At 35.9% G+C, this 19075-nt stretch overlaps 1 protein-coding gene across 1 annotated transcript; it reads left to right on the top strand.

Annotated features, from left to right (window-relative positions):
* The first annotated feature begins 1537 nt into the window (after nt 1-1537).
* LOC136837878 (piggyBac transposable element-derived protein 2-like) lies at nt 1538-2740 on the top strand. Its single transcript, XM_067102763.1, has one exon. It carries the CDS (start codon nt 1538-1540, stop codon nt 2738-2740), a length of 1203 nt encoding a protein of 400 aa, XP_066958864.1.
* Nucleotides 2741-19075: the final 16335 nt, after the last annotated feature.

Here is a 19075-nt window from a genome sequence, read left to right as displayed (position 1 = left end):
AGACGTAGCAGAAGCACATGGAAGAGGCTCATCCAAAATGGCGACCCCTAAAGAAATGAGACTAAGCTGAGAGGAAGATGCAGCATATCTGTAATGATATACATAGGGCGGAGAAGCTACGAAGAAATCAACAGATTTCGCTACTTAAAAGGGAAGCCATGGCAGTAACAGTCAATTTTATAACAGGTATAGTCAAAGGTCTATAAAAAAAATCAACTGAACTGACCAATTAGAAGTCAACTCTCATTCCGTTTCTATTTTTCACATTCCCCACGGCAGATCGGCAGATGGAAAGGAAATAGACAATTCGGGGTTGGAATTTAAAATTTAAGAAAAAGACCAAGAGATGGGACCCGTAAGGTCATTCAACGTTGAAAATAATGTTGAAACAATTTTCAAAGGAACATTAAGTGAAATAAGATGGAAGAAAGGCAATATGAAAAGAAGTAAACAAAAGGAATGAAAAGGGTTGCAACTAGAGGCCGAAGGGACGATGTAGAGAACCTTAACCAATGCCCACAGTGCTCTGTGTGAGGTGCACTGACGGCGCTACCCCCTACGGGAGAAATAGGCAATTCAAGTCGAATAAAGTAGAAAAACTAGAAAAATTATCAATATGAGTCCTCTTTCATGCCAATGTTCCTTAAATGGAACATAAAATTCTGGACTGCATATTACAACAAGATGAATATATTTTCTGATCATATTATATCCTATTTGTTCATCAAGATATATTTTCTCTTGTGGAAAGAAATAATCAGCCTATTTTTTGAAATGTAATTCTTATGAATTTTTAAAAAAATTTAAAAATAGCGTTTTTTTCCAGTTCTGAAAATGTGCACTTCATTCCTAAATGTGAGAATGATGATTATTATTTTCTATTATCAATTATTAGCTTACATGATTTCCTTTAATCTGCCATATTCCTAAAAGGCATTTTCCCTAATTCTATGTATAAAATTACAAGAAAAAAAATTATGTTCCATTTGAGGAACATTGGACGGACGTAGTACTGGTTTTTGTGGCTTTTTGAAGTTTTGCTAAAGGAACGGTTTTCATTCCATGTTTTCAGAATCCTTGATCAGTGGTATGTTTAGTGCACTTTCTTGGCTTTATGGTCCTTTGCTTATAGAACTGTATTGGCGGCAATCTGCCATCTGCTGCAGAGGGGAACAACGTCTTCAAATGCACACGGATGTTTCACTAAGAAGCATCTGATTGACAACTTCAGAACATAGGACTACTATACACGTAAGTATTGCACTGTTTTTGTTCTAATTCTCTTTGTCTCTCCCTCTTGTATATATATATATATATATATATATATATATATATATATATATATATATATATATATATATATATATATATATATATATATATATATATATATTTTTCTCATATAACTGATTGTGCCATTTGTCACATATCGTCCAATAACTAAGCTTATTTATATCAGCATTTTTGGCCCATATTATATCTTTTCATTTATTCAATCATAAAATAATAAAAATCAATATTTTCTTCTTTACAGATAATGGAGGTTGGCAATTTTTATGGACATCGGAAAGTAACCAAGGTAACCACTATTCTAGAAGCGCTAGATACAGCTGGATCCTCTGATAAAGTAGTGAAGCTCGTGGTTCTGCCTCCAGCTGCGGGAGATTCTAGTGATCAAGACAGTGATATTGAGGATATTTGTGATGACCCCGAAGAACAACATGAACCGGCGGGCCATATTGAAGTAGAGGAGGAAATTGACGTGGAAGAAGAAATTGAAACTGATAATGATGGAAATAAAGGACCAGTAGCAAAGAAACAAAGAAGAGAACTACCTAAATGGAAAAAGAACTGTGTATTTGATAAAACTCTTCCATCTGCTGATATTCTTTTACCAGATCATTTGCTACAACTGGATGATGCATCACCTTATGAGATTTTGCGGCAGGTGTTTACAGATGAGATGGTATCTTATATTACAGAACAAACTAAGCTCTATGCAAATCGAGATCATAATAATCCTAATTTTGACATTTCAGAAAAAGAAGTAAGGAACTTCATGGGCATATTGTTACTGTCAGGCTACCATACCTTACCTAAACAGCCAGACTTAGGAGTACCTTTGGTGTCAAATACAATGAGTAAAAACAGATTTTGTGAAATAAAGAAATTCATACATTTTGCAGACAACCAGCATCTTGAGCAAGGGAATAAGATGAGCAAGATATCACCAATCTATGACATGCTGAATGATAGATTTGTTCAGTTTGGTGTATTTCACCAATTACTTAGTGTGGATGAATCAATGGTGCCCTATTATGGTCGCCATAGTGCCCAGATGTTTATAAGAGGGAAACCTATTCGGTTTGGGTACAAGATCTGGTGCCTCTGTGGGAATGATGGTTTTCCATACCCTCTGAAGTTATACCAAGGAAAGGAAGAGGGAAGGATTCAGCCACTTGGTATGAGTGTAATTACTAAAATGGTTGATGTGATTTCCTCTCACTCAAATGTAGAGATACACCAACTATACTTTGATAACTTTTTTACCAGTTATGATTTATTGGTACAGTTGGCAGAAACTGATGCCAAGGCTACAGGAACACTAAGAGATAATCGCAGTGCTGGAGCAGCAAAAGCTCTTGTGACCACAAAAGCCTTACAGAAGATGGAGAGGGCTCATTCGATCATCGCTGTGATGGCAAAGTATATGTTGCAAAATGGAATGACAATGCTGTAGTGGGCATTGCAAGCAACTGGGAAACTCACAATCCTGTCCACACCGTGAAGGGGCGAGTAAAGGTGGATCAAAAGAAGTTTCACAACCGCATCTGATCCATTCATACAACAAAGGATTGGGTGGTGTGGATCTTATGGACCGACTTTCTGCATCGTATCGCCCAATGATTAGAGGGAAAAAATGGTATTGGCCCTATTCTTGAATGCACTAAATGTTGCTATAATTGCTTCTTGGAGAGTGCATTGCAAAATTACAAAGGATAACTTGACTCACATAGCATTCAGAAGGCAAGTAACACTCTGTCTACTAAATTATGAAGCCCTAGTACCGCGACCCAGGTGTCCCTCTGGTGCTAACGCAATTCCTGTTGATGTTCGCTATGATGGAGTAAATCATACCCTTACTACAACATCCCAAGGAAGATGCAAAATTTGTAAGAAAAATACTAAAAATATGTGTAAGAAGTGTAATGTGCGCTTGCATGCTGAAAGAGGAAAGACGTGCTTTGAAAATTTTCATTCGAATGAATAGTTTGAAATCTGTCAATAGGGATAAAAGATTGAGAAATTATTATAATTCCTAACATAAAGATTGTTGTTATAATACTTAGATGCTCTCCTCATTTGTATGTATATATATATATATATATATATATATATATATATATATATATATATATATATATATATATATATATATATATATATATATATATATATATATATATGCATAGGGACACCCCAAACTAACTCAAATGATATATGCTCTAATCTCAATAAAATATGAGGGAATGTCTTTTGATTATCATTAACCATCAATGTTCCTTAAATGGAACATGCTGTAATTCCATTACAAATAGTGATAGAGGTTTGAAATTTTCTGTATCTTAGTTACAACAATAACAATATAATAAGTGAAAATTGTGGCATCTGAATAAAAATAAGTATGGTCGGTAGGATAAAGGTTAAAACTCCTACAATGGACCAACCCATTGATATTTCTATTCTGTTCAGAAACACCCTTCTTTATTGCTATGTGAGGTGCACTGATTTGCGCTACCCCCTACGGGAGAAATAGGCAATTCAAGTCGAATAAAGTAGAAAAACTAGAAAAATTATCAATATGAGTCCCGTTTAAAACTCCTACAAGGGACCAACCCACTGATATTTCTATTCTGTTCAGAAACACCCTCCTTTATTGCTATGTGAGGTGCACTGACGGCGCTACCCCCTACGGGAGAAATAGGCAATTCAAGTCGAATAAAGTAGAAAAACTAGAAAAATTATCAATTTGAGTCCCGTTTAAAACTCCTACAAGGGACCAACCCATTGATATTTCTATTCTGTTCAGAAACACCCTTCTTTATTGCTATAAAAAAAAAAAAACTAAGAAGAGCTGACGTACCATAAAGTAAAACAAAACTAATTTCAAAACAGCCATCAACTGCAAGGGAAATCGGAGAAGATACTGAGTGGAGATGCATTATACAGCATAACTAGAAGCATGAATTAATGTATCACAATCTTAATGTATCATCATTCTCGGGTGCTGCCTTGGTTGAGAAGTAATAGGTATCTAATAAAATGATCCGTATAACGTATGGCCTGTATACTTACACATACACACATACTCATAATGCACACATACATATATATATATATATATATATATATATATATATATATATATATATATATATATATATATATATATATATATATATATATATATATATATATATATATATATATTTTTTTTTTATTTTTTATGTATATATATACATAAATATATAATATATATATATATATATATATATATATATATATATATATATATATATATATATATATATATATATATATATATATATATATATATATATATATATAAAAGTGAATGCTTGTATGTTTGTACACTATAGAAATGCAAATCACTTGAGAGACCCAGAAAAAATTTGGCACACGGTCCCTACATGATCCCTGAAAGTTATAACTCAAAATCAAACCTGTACCCCCATGACAGACAGACAAAGACAGACATTTGTTTAAATTATCCAGCCTACTGTCCCTTTTATATGGATATTAGCTGGCAGGGGCTTATTTGCTCGAAATCAATAAAGTTGGAAACTACGACAAACGCAATTGGATTTCCCTCCTACGCGTTAGAACAACAAGTTGCTAAATTTGTTTCTTGTTCAACGCGACGTGCAAGATGTACGATGATTTTTTTTCTTCATTCAAATGCGAATTTCCTCATTAATTCGTTTGTTTCTTCTTCGGTTTTACCTTTGGGGCGTTATAGCCACTGCTTCGTGACGTTACAATGGCATATTTAGTTATATAGTCAGTTGAAATAGGGTCTGGAAAAATATTAATTATTGGGTGATTTTCCAACAACTAAGGGTAGTGGAAACGTGCACCTGCAGTGAGTCTTTCTCCATTCCTCTCTCTCTCTCTCTCTCTCTCTCTCTCTCTCTCTCTCTCTCTCTCTACTTCTAATCCACCCTCCTTCTGCAAACCCTATTTATAAGTAATACCTAAGAAGATTTAGGAGCAAACACCGAATTCGTAGCTTCAAAAGTATAAGAAGCACTAAAGCGAATCATGTAGTAATAATTAATAATAACAATAGGCGCTTGAAATAAGAGGACAAAAATCCAGTAAATACTGAACCCAAAAATAAATATGCAGCTTCTAGAAGAAACCCCTCAGTAGCGGAGGTCTTTATTACAGGTGAAATCGCAGTGGTATATCCTTCAGTTCTCTGAGTGCTTTGGTTCTATTTTAACAGATCTTTCGCTTTACACTTTCACTTTCACATTCGCAATTGAATCCTGGTCCCCCTTTCCCTGCAGAGAGCAACCAGAGTCGCTGAACAGCAGCACCAGTATGAGATGAATGTGCCTCGCAGACGAACTTCTCAGTTCCAGAGGTCCTTCAGCCTCCCTGAGGATGTCGTGCAACTGGAACTTCAGAAGTTCAAGCGAAGATGCAATGCATTACTACCCTAATACAATTCTCATTGTATTGTAATAATTTACTTATATTTTTTCTATTTATTTATTAATTTCTTGATCTTTTTTTTCTTTTGTAATAACTGATCTTCTGTTAATTCTTTCTAAGAAACACCATATTCTTTGGAAGCTTGAATTTTAAGTCAATGGCCCCTGCGGTAGGCTTGTTCCATATGAATAGGGTTCATCTTCTGAATAATAAAAATAATTATTTATATCTGTTTTTGCACTGCATTGCGTATAGAATTTGAAACGTGGTTTTAGAGCAAGAAATTTCACAGCAAATAAATCAGTCGATGATCATAGCATTATGTGAAAACATAAATAGATTTGATTTGACTTAAGAAATTTAGACAGTCAAACCAAGCACTAGGGCAGTTAACACAGCAATAGAGGAGGTTGGAGTAGTTGGACGGTAGGGCAGAGATCTAAAAGTAAAGAAGGTTCAAAGATCTAAAGGTGGAGCTGGGAGAAAACCCTACAGTTGTTAAGAAGTAACAGTTAAGAGTTGTTGGACAGCAATCTAAAGAAAGGAAGCGGGAATGCAGTAAAATAAAAGGGTATGAAGTGGTTGCATCTAAGGGGCGAATAGACAGCGCAAATACCATTCAGCAATACCTCTATCGACCCGCATCAGAAAACATACAGATAAATAAGTAAACAACTTTGGTAAAAGGAACAGCCCTAAAAAGCATTTCAAAAAGGGAGAGGTCTCTGTCGAAATGCTTCTATCACGACTAATATACATCGGCGGCTCGGGATTCAAATTAACATTAACTCAAAGAGTGGACCCTGTCCCTTGGGAGACTCACATTTCAAGCCCTAACGGACGAAGGACGAGGAACAAGGAAGGAAGATAACCGTGTTGGTCGAAGAAGTCACCCTCTCTCTCTCTCTCTCTCTCTCTCTCTCTCTCTCTCTCTCTCTCTCTCGCAGGCGATGAATGTTCGGAGAGGGACTGTGAAATGATGAAAAGGATCAGAATGCATTTACCCATCATGCATGTGGACACAAACTACGGTATGTGTGTGTGTATATATATATATATATATATATATATATATATATATATATATATATATATATATATATATATATATATATATATATATATATATATATATATATATATATATATATATATATATATATATATATATATATATATATATATATATATATATATATATATATATATATATATATATATATACATATATATATATATATATATATATATATATATATATATATATATATATATATATATATATATATATATATATATATATATATATATATATATATATATATATATATATATATACTATATATATATATATATATATATATATATATATATATATATATATATATATATATATATATATATATATATATATATATATATATAAATATATATATATATATATATATATATATATATATATATATATATATATATATATATAACTGAATCAAAGGAAAATATGGAACACTCAATATATAAATGAAGATAAAACCCACGAAGGAAACGGAAACACTGGAGTCTGCTAAGTAAAGGACTAGTGTCGAAAGGTCTCGCAGCACTCCAGTGTTTCCGTTTCCTTCGTGGATTTTATCTTTATCTATATATATATATATATATATATATATATATATATATATATATATATATATATAATAGAACACATCAATTTATAAAAGGTGAAAGAAGGACGAATTCTTAGCCTTAGCGATGTACAGTACGTGTTAATGCGGCTACATCAGGATCACGGTAGCAATTTGTTCGAGTGTATCACCTTGGTCTGATCTGTTAGAGAATTATTATTATTATTATTATTATTATTATTATTATTATTATTATTATTATATTATTATTATTATTAAGGAAATATGCCCCTGTTCATTTGAACAAGCCTACACGGGCCACTGCCTTGAAATTGAAGCTTCCAAAGAATATGGTGCTTGTATGAAAGAAGCTACAGAACGTAGGTACGTAAATTCATTCTCTCTCTCTCTCTCTCTCTCTCTCTCTCTCTCTCTCTCTCTCTCTCTCTCTCTCTCCTCCACACACACACCTACACACGCCGGCCAATCTACCCCCAAATGAAACCTAACTGATAGCCTAATGGGCATAAAGTCATGATCCATTTTTTTTCGCTCCACAGAGAGCTGTTGAGATCGGAAGCATTAATGAAGTATAAATCATTGATTTCCATTTCGAAGTGTTAATTAAGGAAGAATAATTTACACTCAGTTCCAATTTTCAGCTCCAAAACCCCGCGATTTCAGAGGTGAATCCATAATGAGGAAATATTTTGTTTTTCACAAAATATTGAAACAAATAAGTGCATCTCCCGGTGAGGCTCCAACCAAGGCAAAATGGAAGGCTCCCCAGGGAGGACTACGTTTTTAAAAATAATATTTCAGCATTTTAGTACCGAAACGTTTTTAAAAGTAATATTAAGAAATGGTAATATCGAGACGTTTGCACGAGGGTCCGTTGGTGTGGTGGCTACCGTCGTGACATGCTGCTCAGATGTCGCGGGTTCGCGCCTCCCTGCGCCTACCCAGGGCGATGAAGGATCGCTGGCTCTGTATCATGATCAGTTACTGCTGAAGTGTGGGGTCTGCGGTGGGAGGTTGAAACCAACAATCTCTGGAAGTTTGAATTTCAAGTAAATGGCCCCTCTGGTGTGCTTGTTCCGTGTGAATAGGTTTCGTCTACTGAAATAATAATAATAATAATAATAATAATAATAATAATAATAATAATAATAATAATAATAATTAATTATTATTATTATTATTATTATTATTATTATTATTATTATTATTATTATTATTATTATTATTATTCTGCAATGTTATTTTTAAAAAATTTTTAAAAATAGTATTCTGAAATGTTAATATCAACACGTTTTCCGAAGAAATATTCTGAAATGTTAATATCAAAATGATTCTAAAAATAATATTTAGAATGATTAATATCGGAACGTTTCTAAAATGACATTTAGGGATGTTATCTCTCACCAAACGTTTTTAAAAGTGATATTCTGAAATAAATACAGAAACTTTTGAAAAGTAATATTTAGAAATGTTGATATCGAAACGGTCTTCAAGGTAACATTTAGAAACAGTTTTAAAAATAACGATCTGAAATGTTAATATCGAAACGTTTTCAAAAAATAGTAAACATTTTAATATCGGAACATTTAAAAAATGTGTTAATACGGAAAGTTTTATAGAAATAATACTTAGAAATGTTAAAATCGAAAAGTTATTAAAAGTAACATTCTTAAATGTTAATATCGAAACATTTTCAAAAGTAATACTAAGAAAAATTAATATCGAAAATTTAAAAATATTTAGAAATGTCAGTATTGAAACGTTTTTAAAAGTAATATATTGAAAGCATAACATCAAAACTTTTAGAGGTAATATTCTGAAATGTTAACATCGAACAAAATTTATATGTAAAAAGTCTAATAGCGAAACATTTTTAAAAGCAATGTTATGAAACGTTAATATCGAAACGTTTTTAAAATTTGTTTAGAAATGCCAATATCGAAACGTTTTTAAAAGTAATAGAAATGTTATCATCGAAACGTTTTCAAAAGCAATAATTAGAAATATTAATATCGAAACGATTTCAAAAGTAATATTTAGAAATATTAATATCGAAACTTTCAAAAATAATATTTAGAAATTTTAATATCGAAACGTTTTTTGAGGTAATATATAGGTATATAGAAAACGAAACCTTTTGGAAAATATTTAGAAGTGGTAATATCCACACATTTTTAAAAGTAAAATATGGATATATTGTTATCGAAACTTACAAAAACATTGATATTTAGAAATGTTAACATCGAAACGTTTTTAAAAATAATATTTTAAAATTTTAATATCGACAACCTCTCCTTAGTTCTTCCTCTATGGAAACCTGGCGTTTATCGAGAGGTCATTGTTTTTCCATTTCTCCTGTACTTAGTAACGACCGTCCTAATGATGACAGAACTGTCACATCTGATTGCTAATGATCACTCATTATTGTCATTTTTCATCATCTCAATAATCGTAAAGAAAATTATGAAATTATGATATCATAATCATAGCTGGAAGTGGGTAAGATCGTCCTCAGAGAGAGAGAGAGAGAGAGAGAGAGAGAGAGAGAGAGAGAGAGAGAGAAAATCATGACATAAACCTCTAAAATCTGAGACAGAATTTAATGAGATAATTGCAAGGATAATTTCCCAGTCTCTCTCTCTCTCTCTCTCTCTCTCTCTCTCTCTCTCGTATACGTTTTATATATATATTTTAAGCTGAATGAAACCAGAAACACTGGAAAACCAAATAGAAATTTATTCATATTTGATCACCTTTGATGGCTAATCATCAACTCCTTCAGCACGTTATTTATGTGCAAAAACGCGAATAGACGTTTCATCCCTTTTGTTTTGAAAAAGGAAAAAAAAAAAAAACAGTTATGTTCAGTAGCTGTATGTCGGCGTCAATGACCCTGACAGTTGTCACGCCAGATAATTGACAATCAATTAATATTTACCTATAACGGCACAGCAACCGTTCTGCCGAAAAGAATGATTGAGATTTTAGTCAAAACAGATCTGGCGTTTTAACCCAGCTGTATTTTTATTAAGTGGTAACGCAATTGATTGATATTTTTTTATAATTTAACCCTCGAGCTAGCATGGACTATGCAATTACGTAGCTTGTTTGCAATTCAGTCCACTTATTGTTTTCAAATGTATCAGAATTAATGTGTATATTGACCCCGAATGAAATAATGATGAACAATCTCTCTCTCTCTCTCTCTCTCTCTCTCTCTCTCTCTCTCTCTAAATTAATCAATGTAAAAGCGATAACCGAACACGTTTAAAGATACTTCTCTCTCTCTATCTCTCTCTCTCTTGAATTAATCAATGTAAAATTGTTAATTAAACGTATTACAAATACTTCTCTCTCTCTCTCTCTCTCTCTCTCTCTCTCTCTCTCTCTCTCTCTCTCTCCTTCCTCAATTATTTACTGGAAATTGGATACCTGCACGCATTAAAAGAAATACAGCAGTGTTTGTGGAACCACACCAATGATAAAATCTAAATAGGTCTACTTAATTTGGGCAAAAGCTGCGTTAATCCACCAGGATTATCTGTAAATAACACCTAATTCATAAAGTAGAAGAAAGAAGAAATAAAGGCTATTTATTAATCAGCTATTAATCGATCAGCGAAAAGGTTTTGATTCGGAAAATACCGTTAACGTATCACCCAAATTCTGACTTTCTCTTGTAATACACCCAATAGCTTTATTCATAGAAAGAAAACGATTGGATATAGGGTTGTAAAAAAGGAAATTCAGTCACATTCTTTCAATGATGTTAACTTGAAAGGCAAAAACAGTTAAATATATAAATAGATAAATACACAACTACAAGAAAATTCCGACCGCTAGTACTGACTTCCATCAAAGTTCACTTAAGGTGTAAACACGGCATGGCGGGCCTCCATCAATAGTCTTCCGATATTGTTCTCTCGCTCTCTCTCTCTCTCTCTCCAACCCTCCCCCGCCTCTCTCTCTCTCTCTCTTTCCCCAACCCTTCCCCGCCTCTCTCTCTCTCTCTCTCTCTCTCTCTCTCTCCCAATCCTTCCCCCTCCACTCTCTGCCTCTCGCTCTCTCCCCCTACCCTATCCCCCTTTCTCTCTTTGTCGTTCCTTACACCACCCATCTCTCTCTCTTTATCTTTCCCCAACCCTCCTCCCCTCTCTCTCTCTCTGTCTTTCTTTCTTTATTTCTTTCCCCTAGCACCCCTCCGTCTCTCTTTCCCGAGCATGGTAAGAGCTAACGTTGATAATTATCAGACTGATATTGGTACTGCACGCTACACGATGCTTCTTATGTAGAAGGGTAGTATTAATCGAGTTAGAATGTATCATCAGTTCTTCTGCCGCTGCGAACAAATAATATCATTGATCTCGGTAAAACCCCAGAATTGAATATTCATTCCTTTGACTTCTTTGAAAAAGGTTCTTTTTCCCTTCTAAGTAAGTTGGTCTTGAGAGAGCAATGGTGAACTCTTGAATCGTGCGGCCGAGGTCGCCCTCTCTCAAGAGTCATGTTAACAAGAGTTTTGTTGCATCAAAACTAATTATTTATGGAATATGTCAGCAACGTTAATTATAAACAGTAATATTTGTTTTCCTCTTGACATGTATGAATGATTTACCGGAAGTAAATAAATGCTTCATTTTCACAATCAGACGAACTGTGGTCAGTGTTGTTCTTGCTGTCATGCCTGAGTCGATGCTCTTCTTTAAATCGTCTTCACAGGAAGGGACATTATCTAGAGACTTTTCTTATCACCTTCTTAATTAAATTCCGGATACTTTCTTATTATAAATTCGGCTCCATTACTGGAGCTGGAATTGGAATATAAGATTTAGGCCAATGGCCAAGCGCTGGGACCTATGGGGTCGTTCAGCGCTAAAAGGAAAATTAAGGGTAAAAGAGGGCTGAAAGGTGTACCAGGAGGAACACTTCGAGGTTGCATTATGAAACAACTGCTAGAGGTGGGTGGACAATAAGATGGAAGAAAGAATATGATTGGAGGTACAGTAAAAGGAATGAAAAGGGTTGTAGCTAGGGGCCTACAGTGCACCGCGTGAGTTGCGCACATTGCACTACCACCCACCCCTACGGAACCACTGGCATGTGTAAGTAATTAATTCGAGGTCAATAAATACTTGTTTTAATGTCTGGAAAAATGCTCTTGTGCAAATCATTTTTTACAGGATGGAAAATTATTTAGTGACTTTTCATATGATCTTCCTAACGACATTCGGGAAGGTGTCTCATTACAACTTCAGTTCCATCGTTGCTTGGAGGAGCCTCTGTGAGATATGAAGTTGCATTCACAGAACAATAACTTTGAGAGAACATTTTCTGAAACAGAAGGAAGATGTAGCTAGAAACTTCCCCAACATAAGAAGCCATTCTTCTGAGACCGCAACAGACCTTTTAAATAGAGGGAAGGACCACACTAAATAATGATTGTTGCAAGGACGTAAAATCATGTTGAGACGAGGCCAAATTTGCCAGATAAAATAATTTTACATGGTGGTAAGAAAAAAATAGATGTTTGCAATCATATTAATGGAGAAACAAACCCAGTTATGTCTGGGTACATATATTAAACAAGTGAAAAATGCACCGAAGTTTCTTCGCCGTTACAACGTATAATCAAGGCCACCGAAAATAGATCCATCTTCCAATGGTCTCGGTATAATGATGTAAGAGCCGTGGCCCAAGAAATTTTAACCTGGGCCCGGTGGTGGCCTATTCTATAGCGTTGCCAGAAGCACGATCATGGCTAAATTTAACCTAAAATAAAATAAAAACCACTCAGGCGAGAGGGCTGCAATTTGGTATGTTTGATGATTGGTGGGTGGATGATCAACATATCAAATTGCAGACCTCTAGCCTCAATAATTTTCAAGATCTAAGGGCGGACAGAAGAATGCGGACAGAAAAAGTGCCGACGGGCAGACAAATCCGGCACAATAGTTTTCTTTGACAAAAAACTAAAAGTTGGTAGAAAACACTTCATTTCATTTTTAACTTGGGTATAACAGCAGTCTTATGTCTCTTTATTTCATCTTACTTTCCAGCTTCTCCCAATAATGGTTTCTTAGTGCAACTGCGATGTTTTCCTTCTGATATACTTTTCAAACTTTCTACTCTCAATTTCCCTTCCATCACTGAATGACCTCATGGGTCCCACAGCTTGGCCTTTGGCCTAAATTCTGTATTCTATCTCTCTATCTGTTCACTCTCTTCCGTAAAACTGTTCTGAAATCTTTGTGAAACTTCTTAGTTATTTTTCTCTATATTTTTTAGAAATATGTAACACTTTTTCCTGTGTACATTGAACTGATTCAGTTAGTCGCTTTTTTTATATATTTTCATACGAATCTATTCATTCTTTGACTTGAAATACATTTTCCCTTCTATTCCATGTTCCTTCTTAAAAAATCCTTCTTCAATGTATGTAACCAAATAATGCTTTTAGTTCTAAATGAGATATTAGACAACGGTGTCAAAAAACAGCTTAATTTGATTCCCACCTGATGAATGTTCCAAAGACACGAGGGAAAGTGTTCCAGTATTATTACTCCTTGGAATGATATTCTGCTCTTAACTCGTTAGCATAATTCCATACACATAATTACGTAATGGAGCATAGCTGTCTCAGCTTCGGAACAAACATTGGATCAGGAAATAATAGAATAGGAGAATAGGATAGAGCAGAATACAGAATTTAGGCCAACGCCAAGCGCTGGGACCTAAGATGAGGTCATTCAGCGTTGAAGGGGAAATTGACAGTAAGAAAGGGTTGAAAGGAGTAACAGGAAGAAAACCTCTCAGTTGCAGTATGCAACAATTGTTAGGAGAGGGTGGAAAATAAGATAGAAGAAAGAGCCTATGAACGAAGGTTCTGTAAATGGAATGAAGGGGTTGCAGCTAGAGACTAAACGGATGCTGCAAAGAACATTAATTAATGCCGCCTACAGTGCACCGCGTGACTTGCAATGACGGATCTACACCCCGTCAAGAAATAATTCATCATGAAGTCTCTCTTCGCGAAGAAGCTGAGATCATAACGAAAGTAAAAGCCTAACTATTCTTCTGGAATCCCTCGGCAGCCAGGTAATTTAGCCTGAATATCGTCCCTCTCCGATTTCTATCCGAGACTGTGGTTAAACTTTTTTTCCTTGTGCTGAAGTGTTGGTTTGTTTTATTAACCAAAAAAATTGCGTTATGAGAGCCATAGCAGAGGTACTTCGAATTCCATCAAATGAAGTTGCTCGTTTTGATTTAGAGAATCTCTCTCTCTCTCTCTCTCTCTCTCTCTCTCTCTCCCCCTGATTTTTATAATCTTCATTCACTGCTTCGTCCCCCGCTGGCTCTCTCACTCTCTCTCTGCTTTTTCCTTGCCTCTCTTTATTTCTATCTCTATGATTGCTCCGGTTCTCTCTCTCTCTCTCTCTCTCTCTCTCTCTCTCTCTCTCTCTCTCTCTCTCTCTCTCTGATTGTTTTAATCTTCATTCACTGTCTCGGCCCCAGCGCTCGCTCTCTCTCTTATCTCTCCGAGTGTTTTATTCTTCCCTCTCTCTCTCTCTCTCTCTCTCTCTCTCTCTCTCTCTCTCTCTCTCTCTCTTCAATTAATGCATCTGTCTTCCTCAACCATCCCCTTAATCATGCACATTTTTCCAGCCACACATGAACCCCAAAATCCAACCTTTTCACTTTTCCTAGAAGTAAATGAGAACCTGTTTGTCCGCACATGCCTGATGAATTGCGCTCTCTTTTCATCCCTCGTAAATTATTTGGGATTTAATCTAAGATGGTCATTTGCTGAGATTTCTCATCACAATGGCATCTCTACCCTACTATCTTGTCTCTTTATCTCTTGCGCTTTCGCGTGATAAAGTTTCATTTTGATTGAAAATGTTGTTTCTTGTGTAAAATTCTAATCTCAGTTTTTTTCTGTTCAGTGCAATAATTGGCTTCCTCAGCTCAGCAAACCTTTAGTATTTATTACTCGAACACTTTTCCTCTCTTTTTAGACGTTGCATTCAACCCACACGTAAGAATGGAATGGAGTATAAAATTTAGGCCAAAGGCTAAGAGCTGGGACCTTAGAGGGTATTCAGCGCCGAAAAGGAAATTAAGAGTAAAATATATATATATATATATATATATATATATATATATATATATATATATATATATATATATATATATATATATACATGCTTTATTAAAATGCACTGAAAGGTAAGAAATAATTCTAAGACACACCAGGATTTTCTTACAATTAATTATGCCTACAAAAACCAAAGTGTGGGCCCCAAACATGGAAGGAAATGCTATAAGTAAAGAAATACATTTATTTATTTCTTGTAACATTTCCTTCCATGTTTGGGGCCCACGCTCTCATTTTTGTAGACATGATTAATTGTAAGAAAATCCTGGTGTGTCTCAAAAAGTTATTTTTTTACTTTTTTAGTGAATTTTAATAAAAGCATGTCTATAAAATCTTCTTATATTTTTTTATTTTACACTTTTTAGTTTTGACAGAAACTGTAACCGATTTATGACTGTAGCTAACGAAACTGATGTCCGTTTACGGTGAGGGTGAGGGAAGGGGAAGGAGGAAGAGGGGAGGGGAGGGGGGAAGGGTAAGAGGAGGGGAGGGGGAAGGGGTGGGGAAGGGGAAGAGGATGTGGGAAGGGGATGGAAAAAGGAAGAGACGGGGATGGAGGAGGAAATGGGAAGGAGATGGAGGGGAGAGAGGAGGGAAGGGGTGAAGGAGGGATTGGTAGGGGAGGGAGAGGGAGGGGGAAGGGAAGGGGGAGGGGAGGGGGAAGTGGAGGGGATGAAAAGGGAAGGGGGAAGGGGGAAGGGGGAAGAGGGAAGGAGGGCAGGGGAGGACACAGCTAAATTAACACTTGATCGTGGGCTCCGGAAGCTGGGAAGGAGGGAGGGGGAGGGAAATGGGAAGGAAGGGAGGGAAGGAAAGGGAGGGAATGGGGAAGGGGAGGGGAGGACACAGCTAAATCAAACCTTGATCGTGTGCTCCCGAAGGAAGGGGAAAGAGAGGGGAGGGGAGAGGATAGAAGAGGGAATGGGAGGGGAGGGAAGAGGTAAGGGAAGACACAGCTAAGTTAACACTCGACCGTATCACCGAAAGTGGGAGGAGGGAAGGGGAAAGGGAGGGAGGAAGGTAGGGAAGGGAAGGGGAGGGGGGAGACAGCTAAAGTAACACTTGACGTATGCTTCGGAAGGGGGAGGGGAACTGGGAGGGGAGAGGAGGGTTGGAAGAGGAAGGGGAAGGAATAGGGAGGAGGAGGGGGAAGGAGGGGAGAGGTAAGGGGAAGAGGGAAGGGGTTGGGAGGGGAGGGGAGGGGAGGCGGAGGTGGAGGGGAGGCGGAGGTGGAGGGAAGAGGGAGGGGGAGTGGAAGGGGAGGGAAGAAGAAAGAGGAGGGGAGGACACAGCTAAATTAACACTTGATCGTATGGGAAGGGGAGGAGAGGGGAGGGAAGGGCAGGGGATGGAAGAGGGAAGGGGAGGGGAGGACACAGCTAAACTAACACTTGACCGTGTGCTTTGCAAGTGGGAGGGGAAGCAGGAGGGGATGGAAGAGGGAAGGGAATGAAGAGGGAAGGGAAGGGGGAGGAAGGGGAGGGGAGGACACAGCTAAATTAACACCTGACCGTGTGCTTCAGAAGGGGGAGTGGGAAGCAGGGGAAGGGAAGGGGAAGGAAGAGGGAAGGGGAGGGGGAGGTGAGGGAAGAGGGAAGAGGATGGGAGGGGAGGGAAGAGGGAGGAGGGAAGGGGAAGGGGAAGGGAAGGGAAAGGGGAGGGGAGGGCATGGGAGGACACAGCTAAATTAACACTTGATCATATGCACCGAAGGGGGAGGGAAGGGGAATGGGGAGGGGGTGGGAGAGGGAAGGGGAGGGCAGGACACAGCTAAATTAACACTTCATCATGCGCTTTGGAAGGGGAAAGGGGAGGGGAGGGGGGAGGGAAGAGGAAAAGGGAAGGGGAGGACACAGCTAAATAAACTCTTGGTGTGTGCTGGGGAGGTGGGGGAGGGGGATGGATGAGGAAAAGGGGAGGGGTTATATAGAAGACAGATTCTACCAAGTCAAAGAAGCTGTGAAAATTCCGAAGAGTTTCATACAAATCCTGAGATACTGGGAGAGGTCACTGTAGGGTCACTAGAGGTCACTGCTGACCTACTGATCATGTAAGGTTACATTGTCATCAGGAATGATTAACCATGCAAAATTTGAAGTCCATCGGACAGAGGGAACACGTCGAAAATTGAGTCACAAGATTTCAGGAGAAACAAACAGACAGACAGACAGACAGGTCGAAGCAGAAGTCAAGTTAAATAAAAGCGTGCACAAAGGTCTAAAGGTGTAGCAGGAGGAAAACCGCGCGTTGCACTATGAAACAATTGTTAGGAGAAGGATGAGGAAAGTAAGATGGAAGAAAGAGAATATGAACGGAGGTACAGTAGAAAAAAATTAAAGGGGCTACACTACTCTTCTCCGGGGCCACACATAGAGATTCAGCAAGGACGCACATACGCGCAAGCGTACTTTGCGACAAAGAGGAATAAAAACGTATATCAGTTCACGAATATGTTCACTTGTCTAATATAATATATATATATATATATATATATATATATATATATATATATATATATATATATATATATATATATATATATATATATATATATATATATATATATATATATATATATATATATATATATATATATATATATATATATATATATATATATATATATATATATATATATATATATATATATATATATATATATATATATATATATATATATATATATATATATATATATATATATATATATATATATATATATATATATATATATATATATATATATATATATATATATATATATATATATATATATATATATATATATATATATATATATATATATATATATATATATATATATATATATATATACATATATATATATATATATACATACATATATATATATATATATATATATATATATATATATATATATATATATATATATATATATATATATATATATATATATATATATATATATTGTAACGAAAATCCGTTACTGGTTCTTTCTAAAGATCCACCCTTAAAACTATCAACTCCTATTAAGTAGAGTGATAGGCCCTGGAACAGCAAAAATGAAACTCAAACCATGAACAGGAAGGGCAAAATAAAAGCTTTGTATAAAACCGTTAATAACAAATATATTTATACACAAATGGGTACCATCTTAATTACATAATCACCTGAAAAGGAAAGGACCACACGCCTTACAAGTAATAAACACAATCTCTAGCTAACAATCGTACCAACAGGAGGAGAGAAAGTTATAGGAGAAGGTGGGAAGACACAAACATACTATGTCGAAAAATTATCACAAACGCACGACAGGAAAGGGTACTGAGAGAAAGAATCCCAAACCTAACTAAATACAATAATTCCCTACACCTAACAACAAACCAAAAATACACACTTTCATCATAATAACTGCAGATCACTATGATGTAAATAATGTTGACTGGCGATCAATAAATCAATATATTAATGCAGACCAGCAATGAAATAATCCTATAACCCTACGGGTCACACACGTGGGTCAAACTCTCCTGGACTGACGTTCGTCAGCGAA

The sequence above is a fragment of the Macrobrachium rosenbergii genome, unplaced genomic scaffold (genome assembly GCF_040412425.1).
Source record: "Macrobrachium rosenbergii isolate ZJJX-2024 unplaced genomic scaffold, ASM4041242v1 13875, whole genome shotgun sequence".
NCBI classification, from domain to species: domain Eukaryota; kingdom Metazoa; phylum Arthropoda; class Malacostraca; order Decapoda; family Palaemonidae; genus Macrobrachium; species Macrobrachium rosenbergii.
Note: the sequence above shows the minus strand (reverse complement) of the source record. Positions and strands in the feature narration are given on the sequence as shown.

What these genes read in the sequence shown, in the direction of transcription:
- LOC136837878 (XM_067102763.1), top strand. Translation starts at nt 1,538, where the DNA reads ATGGAGGTTGGCAATTTTTATGGACATCGGAAAGTAACCAAGGTAACC.